Here is an 8,237-nt window from a genome sequence, read left to right on the forward strand (position 1 = left end):
TTTACTGAGTTTTTATGTAAATCAATTTTGAAATTTATTCAGTGAGTAGTACATTCTTTTCCTAAAATTTCAATAGAAATACTCTTCAATAAAATTTTTCTCATCTCTTAGGGCCTTAGGTGTTATGTTGTGGGATCAAGAATTTTTTTCTTGATAGTCTCACCAAAGGCTTTAAGTAGAAAATCCATGTGATAATACTTGATCTCTAGATAAATGAGCTCTGAAAATAGATGAGATAGTCTTGGGGAAAAAAAATCAGAGAGATCATTCAGTAGCTTTTCAAATATCAAGATGGGAAAATATGTACACTAGAAACAAAAGGAAAAATGACAACAGAAATGAGAAAGGAACTTAATTTAGAAATACTTGAGAATAAAAATTGTGCAAACGAGATGGAAATAAAAGGACAGAGGAGAGTGCCACACAGACATTTCAATTAGGCACCTGGAAGAACAGTAACAAAATTATTAAGGTGTTTGAGTAGACGAAAACATTATTAATTCAGTTTTGACATGTTAACTCAAAGATGGAGGTGTGGCTTTCATTTGTGTATACAGTTTTGGATAAATTACTCTGGAGTCCACGATTGAAGCTACAGATGCAGAATTCAAAATACAGGTACTTGTTAAAATGAGTAAACAGTTATTGAATTAAAAAAATGCTTATTACAAAACTTTGAGTCACACCAAAAATTAAGAATGAGCAGAGGAGAATGATCACTGAGTTAGTAAGAGGCATAGAGAAATCAGAAAATTAAGGGAATAATTATGGGAGGGCTGTCATGGACACAGCGTGATTGCATTCAACAAATTAACAGAAACCTGATTTATAGAGGATCAAACAAGTTGGAATTTATTTCTATCACATTACAAAAATAAATCTGAAGGGAGACTGTTGCTGGCTTTAAGTGATTCAATATGCCCTTTGGTTGCCAGATTCTTCCTAAATTTTACTGGATTATTTGTATTTTACAGGCTTTAGAACTTTGCAGATGCCACACCTTTAGTCATGTCCTTTGAACTAAATGCAGAGGGGAAAAAAATGGACCATAAAAAGGACTTTTTCTACATGAACATTTGTCATTTCATTGAGGAAGGAAAGCCCTCCAAACACCCATTTGTTTATATCTCATTGAACAGTTAGCTGGAGGTCACGTGTGCCACCTTAGTCTAATTCATGGCCAAGTAACTGGTTTAGAAAATACAGTAACTGGTTTAGAAAAATCATATATCATGCTGGCAATTTGGGATAGGGTTATTCTCTTCTAAAATTTAGACTTCAGTCCACTACTTAAGTAAATGGAATTTCTGTTGGCAATAAATGGCAAGAGGGTTAGCTTTACAAAAGCCAAGAAGCCAACAGCAGAGGGAGTTACATAAAAAAGTTTATGATAAACAGTATCACATCCTGCAAGGAGATCAAGGAAAATGGTGATTGAAAATTGATTATTAGACAATGCATTCATATTCCAGGGGTTTTTCTATTGATAAGGAATCTTGGAAACTGAATTATTTCAACTTACTGATGAACAAAAGAGCCAAAGATGAGTTATGGGAAAAAAAAGGAAAATTAGAAAGGGACACCAGATTAGCAATTTGATCTGATATTTTTTAAGTTGTGAACTACACTAGTAGGTAGAAGGAAGCAAAAATTTTAATTAAATTTAATTGAGGGATCCTTGGGGCATCCCAGGTTGCTCGGTAGTAAAGAATTCACCTGCCAATGCAGGAGACACATAAGATGTGAATTCCATCCCTAGGTCAGGAAGATCCCCTGGAGAAAGAAATGGAAACCATTCCAGTATTCTTACCTGGAAAATTCCATGAACAGAGGAGTGAGGCAAGCTACAAAGAGTCAGACATGACTTAGCAACTGAGCAATGATAATGACAATGAATGATGGGGAAGATCTAGGGAAGGTGTTGGCCTTGAAGTGCATACTTCTATGGTTAGAAGCATGGATTACCGTATCCTATAGCTCTGGATAAAAGTCCTGGCTCTGACACTTGGTCCATTGCAGATTCAGTTTCTTCATTAATAAAATTAGTCCAATAAAATTGCATTTCTATTTGGAATTCTATGAGGTGTAAATGAGATAATGAGCTTAGTACAAAGCTTTGTATAGAGGATATATTGATAAATGTCATCTGTTAATTTAACATTTTCAACTAATACATATTTGTAGTCGATATTTTTATTGAATATAGAGATCTATATGCACTATGATAATGTTTAATGAATCAAATATTATGAAAAATCACTATCTGGGCACCTTACTTCCTTGAGAAATTGTACCAAAAAGAAACAAACAAAAACAAAACACACACACACACACAGGTGAAGCAAGGTAACACACATTAAACAGTTTCAATCTGAAGATTTCTATTTAACCAGTGAAATAAATTACGCTAAGGCAAAGGTCCATGTAGTCAAGGCTATGGTTTTTCCAGTGGTCATGTATGGATACGAGAGCTGGACTGTGAAGAAAGCAGAGCACCAAAAGATTGATGCTTTTGAACTGTGGTGTTGGAAAAGACTCTTGAGAGTCCCTTGAACTGCAAGGAGATTCAACCAGTCCATCCTAAAGGAGATCAGTCCTGGGTGTTCATTGGAAGGACTGATGGTGAAGCTGAAACTCCAATACTTTGGCCACCTCATGCGAAGAGTTGACTCATTGGAAAAGACCCTGATGCTGGGAGGGATTGGGGGCAGGAGGAGAAGGGGATGACAGAGGATGAGAAGGCTGGATGGCATCACCGACTCAATGGACATGAGTTTGAGTAAACTCCGGGAGTTGGTGATGGACAGGGAGGCCTGGTGTGCTGCGGTTCATGGGGTCGCAAAGAGTCGGACATGACTGAGCGACTGAAATGAACTGAACTGAACTGAAGGGTACTTGGCAATTTTGTGTGAGAACATTGATATAAAAGTCACAAAAATGACTAAATTTATTCACATGAGAGCACACCTAGGTAAATGATCATGGAAAATGTCCAAAACTTGAGAAGCAAAAAAAATTTTATACCTCTAAAAATGGAATAAGAGAAGTAACCACACTTACTTTCATTCAAATTTTCATAAATTTATAAATTTTACTGTAATCATTCTTCTTATAATGTTTCCATATTCTTTTTTTTCCTAGTTAAATGATTTACCAAAATACAAATGAGTAGGATGAATAGGAAGTCTACTTTTGTACTACTATTTATGACTTTTCATTTTCTATCCTCAGGTGATTTGATAATCAGCTCTTCTGCCTAAGTCAATGGATGGAACAAATGATTCTGTGGTTTCTGAGTTTGTGTTGCTTGGACTCTCTGGTTCTTATGAAACGAAAGTTTTTCTCACATTGATATTCTCCTTGATTTATTTAGGGATCATCATGGGAAATCTCTTCATTTTGTTTTTAGTAATTTTTGATTCTCACTTACATTCTCCTATGTACTTCTTATTAGCAAACTTGTCCTTCATTGATGTGGGGGTTGCTTCTACCACAGTCCCCAAGATGATTACAGACCTTTTAAATGAATACAAGATAATTTCTTTCCAAGGTTGTATGGTACAAATATGCTTCATCCACATAATGGGAGGAGTAGAGATGGTGTTACTCATAGCCATGGCATTTGACAGGTACACAGCAATCTGCAAGCCTCTATACTACTTGAAAATAATGAACCCTAAAGTATGCATTTCACTTGTAACCACTGGCTGGGTAATTGGGGTGATTCATGCTATGTCTCAATTTGCTTTTATTATAAACTTGCCCTTTTGTGGTCCTAACAAAGTAGACAGCTTTTATTGTGACTTTCCTAGGATCATAAAACTTGCATGCACAGATGGAGCCAAATTTGAGTTTATTGTGGCTGCCAACAGTGGTTTCATGAGCATGGGTACCTTCTTCCTGCTAATCCTTTCCTACATCTTCATTCTGGTCACGGTCTGGAAACGTTCTTCAGGAGACTTGTCCAAGGCATTTGTCACTTTGTCAGCTCACATCACTGTGGTGGTTCTTTTTTTCACTCCATGCATGTTTCTCTATGTATGGCCTTTCCCCACATCATCAATTGATAAATACCTCTTCATTGCTGACTTTGCTCTCACCCCTGTCTTAAATCCCATTATATATACATTAAGGAACAAAGAGATAAAGGTAGCCATAAAAAGGTTGATCAAAAGACATTATGTTAGATTTCTCTGATCAGATCTGACTTTGGAGCTTGAAGACTATAATCCACCTGTCTTTTGGACATCTCTACTCAGGCAAGCGAGTCAGTCGAAGTCGTTCCAGTCATGTCTGACTCTGCAACATTATGGACTGTAGCCCTCCAGGCTCCTCTGTCCATGAGGATTGTCCAGGCAAGAATATTGGAGGGGGTTGCCATGCCCTCCTCCAGGGGATCTTCTCGACCCAGGGATTGAACCCATATCTTTTACGTCTGCACTGGCAGGCAGGTTCTTTACCATTAGTGCCACTTCTACTTAGGTACCTAAGACCTAAAATAGACAAAACTGGATGTATCATCTACCTCACAGAACAAAATTCTACTACATCTGTGTAGTAGTATTTATCCATTACATTTGCTACCATGGAAAATATCAATCTACCACATAAGGTGATTATTTTATTAGTTTTAAAATAGCATGAATATCTACTACATAACATTTTGGATTGAAAGTGTGACTATTTTGACAATAACAAACATAATAAAATCTCTTCATCTTCTTATAAAATTTGTAAGTAAATTAGCTTGGTTTGGGAAATGTCGCGAACCATCACATTGAATGCTTATATATTTTGTGTAGGACTTACTAGCTCTGCTTAGTTACTTAGACTGCTTCCCTTTCAGAAGACTCAAAGATAAAATTTAATCACAGTAGTTTATTTGGGATCTGATTTTTGGAAGCACCAGTGAAGGAATGAAGAAATGATACTGAAAACAGAAGGATGCTTATATGTTAACATAAATGTGCAAGCTTATTGTGATCCTCCAGGAGACCCTATAGGTTCTATGAGTTAGAATTCTCCCAGTTGAAGGACAATGTATTTGGAGTATTTGTTCATGATTAGAGGATGTATTAATTTGTTGGCATTCCCAGAATATCCTATAGCAAATATTGTGTATCTGGGTAACCAGAGACAAGTGCTCGGACCTGGTGCACTGGGAAGACCCAGAGGGATCGGGTGGAGAGGGAGGTGGGATAGGGGATCGGGATGGGGAATACATGTAAATCCACGGCTGATTCATGTCAATGTATGACAAAAACCACTACAATATTGTAAAGTAATTAGCCTCCAACTAATAAAAATAAATGAAAAAAAAAAAAGAGAAAAGATGTGAAATAGGCTTTCTGGTACTGACAGTAAAGAACTATCTCCAATAAAAAACAAACTTAAAAGCAGCCTCCCGTTAATGCTTTGTTACTTAGATAGGTGCTAATTAAAGTTTTTATTCCAATAGACCCCAAACTACCATTAAATTCACTTTGAAATTTTGGCTCTGAATTTGATAAAAAATGTAAGCTATCAGATGATGCTTTCAATTTAGAGAATCTTAGAAACCTAAAATCCCCTTGCTCTACCCACTCACGGAGCTCTGGAAGCTATTCTCCATTGTAAGTGTAATTCACACTGAGGGTAACACTGTCCCATAAATATTTCTCAAAAAGAGACAACGTATTGTTTATATTCCTGCAAGCTGACTGTATTTCAGGTCCTAAATAGAATTTTAAATCAGTTTTATCCATGAAGAATCTGATCCCAAATAATGATGTTTCCAAATGTTATATCTTGTATTTTATGCTCTACAACAATCTCTTAACCTCCTCCTTGCTTTTCTTCCTCCCTCACATTTAAACCAGCTTTCTTAGTATTTCAATATCAACTTTATATATATACTGACTGGGATTTTCTGAAAGTTTTTTCAAGTTTCCAGAAACATTAAGGAGTTCTTTTCAGCTACTTCCTGGAACTTTTTTACTCTCTAGAGCAAAGGCCCTTCCTGCACCAAAAGGGATGCCTTCTCTATAGTCCAAGAGCTAAGTAATGAGATTCAGAAAGGCCTGATCCTAGTTCATGGTCCACAATTCTACAACAGGAGATGATCCTGGACAGAGATATATAATGTTAATTACCAGAAACTTCCAAACTGGGAATTGATTGCCAATGGTACTGTTTGCTAATAGTTATTTCAGGAAGAACTTGAATGAACTATATAGGGGGAAGCCTCAGAAGTTATGAAAACCAGTTTTTTGCCATGGAAACAGAATTAAGCTTCTAGAATTGACAATACCACAATGGCACCACTGAAGGAGGAATCAGAGGAGCTTAGATGCACACCCCAGTCACGTGGTTTCTCAACCCTGTGACTTTCTGCAAGACATGCTGAGACATAAACTTTTGACATAAGATCCATTTTAATGGGGTTATTATGAGGGCTAGATCATGCAATTTGAAAGGGAGCTCTCTCGGCATGTGAAATACAGTCAGGTTCTCTGCCTGATTTTTCTTTTGCTCTCCACATATTTTACACCTCTTTAAGGAGAGTTCTGTCTTGCATATTTGAAGATAAAAATATAAACTCTTGGAAGCTTTATTTCTCCAACCTGAAATACCCTGTCCTTTAAAAAATGAATTGATACAGTATTCTTTGAAAGTGTGGAAGTAATCTTTATCTGGCTACTAACATGAATTAATTTTATAGTATTATTAATGCTCTGTCATTTGTAAATCACATAACACCTTTCAAGGAAAGTGTTGAGAAAATAAAGCAGGCATGGGCTTTGGTGTAATCCACAGCACTCTTTCATCTGAAGTGTCCAGGAGTGGGTAGACTGTGATCTATGAAAACATCCAATACATCCTTTTGACTTCACAAGAGAATGATTTCAAATATTTTCTAATTCCAGTCTCACTTTTCAAATTTTGCCATCTGCTGGCAATATTGAAGGCAGAAAACTGCTTTTTTACATACTATGAGAATGAACAAAGACTAAATTAAAAAAAAACTTTTAAACAGGTTGTAATAATACAGTTATATATCATTTTTCATCTGGATACTGGCCATTTCACCTTTTTAAGTAGGATTCTTATGAAGAGTTGCATTATCAAACGAACAATTAACCAGATGACCCCAAAATCCCACTATTTGGTATTTATTGAAGTGAAATAAAATAGTTAAATACATGAATCTATGAAAGAATGTTCACACAGCTTTACTCTTAATCATGAAAAATTGGACACAACTCTAATATCCTAAACTGGGGATATCCAAACAATGCAATACTATTTATCAATGAAAATAAATGACTAATATATGCATCAAAATGGATGAATCTCAATTACAGAGTAAGAAAAGCCAAATGCAAAAGACAACAAATTGCACAATTCCATTTTTATGATATTTTGGAAAAAGGAAAATACAGAGACAGAAAAGAAACCAATAGTTTCACAGGACAGGGGTTTTGTGTGTGGTTGAGTAAAAGGGCCACAGGAGACTGTGATGTGAAATGAGACTGTAATGTATCATGGTGCAATGGTTACCCAAGAATATACGTGTAACTACAAACTCTCATTGGTCTTTCATTTAATAACTATAAGACTTAGGAATGTCACTTAGCCTCTTTTGCCTGTTTTCTCCATTGTAAACAGCTCTATATGTCATCATAGTATAGTGAGATGATACTGAAAAAGTGTGTGGTAATACCCAAGCAACTGGATTAGTGTTGACTCTATGTGTTCTCAGAAACCGGGATGGTTAGGGTTCTAGACCTCAGGGCACAAAATGGGTGGTAAGCCAAATAAATTCATTTAAATGTTTTGAGATCTAGAAATGAAAGAGATAAGACAAAACTTTGAGAGGGAGAAATTGAGACAGTAAATAAGGAGGAGAGAGGCAGGGACAATAAGGGAAAGGAAATAAATTGGGATTTAGTAAAACAGACTTTGACTTTTAATATATTTAAAATCAAAACTTCCAACAAAAAAAGATAAAGAAAGAAAAATATCTCCAATGGCATACATTGATATGTATGCCACTACTGATAGGAATAGGAACAGAAGGATACACTACAAGACTGATACTTGTTACCTCTAAGAGTGGTTGAGATTTGGAGGGGACAGATGAAGTGGGACTTTAATAACTGCTTAATGATATACGTGAACATATATCATTAATAGCTTGACTCTTATAAGTAATGCTGTATCTATGTATTATATCTTTAACAAAGTAGTAAATTAAA

General features: G+C 35.9%; 1 protein-coding gene across 1 annotated transcript; it reads left to right on the forward strand.

Moving 5' to 3' along the window:
* The first annotated feature begins 3,264 nt into the window (after positions 1 to 3,264).
* LOC110141687 (olfactory receptor 4F21-like) lies at positions 3,265 to 4,517 on the forward strand. The gene has a single exon (XM_020900650.2). It carries the CDS (start codon positions 3,265 to 3,267, stop codon positions 4,195 to 4,197), a length of 933 nt encoding a protein of 310 aa, XP_020756309.2. The 3' UTR covers positions 4,198 to 4,517.
* The last annotated feature ends 3,720 nt before the right edge of the window (positions 4,518 to 8,237 follow it).

Source organism: Odocoileus virginianus, chromosome 6 (assembly GCF_023699985.2).
Source record: "Odocoileus virginianus isolate 20LAN1187 ecotype Illinois chromosome 6, Ovbor_1.2, whole genome shotgun sequence".
Classification (NCBI taxonomy): domain Eukaryota; kingdom Metazoa; phylum Chordata; class Mammalia; order Artiodactyla; family Cervidae; genus Odocoileus; species Odocoileus virginianus.

Bases quoted from the DNA above. Each gene is read 5' to 3' on its own strand.
- LOC110141687 (XM_020900650.2), top strand. From the start codon at position 3,265: ATGGATGGAACAAATGATTCTGTGGTTTCTGAGTTTGTGTTGCTTGGA.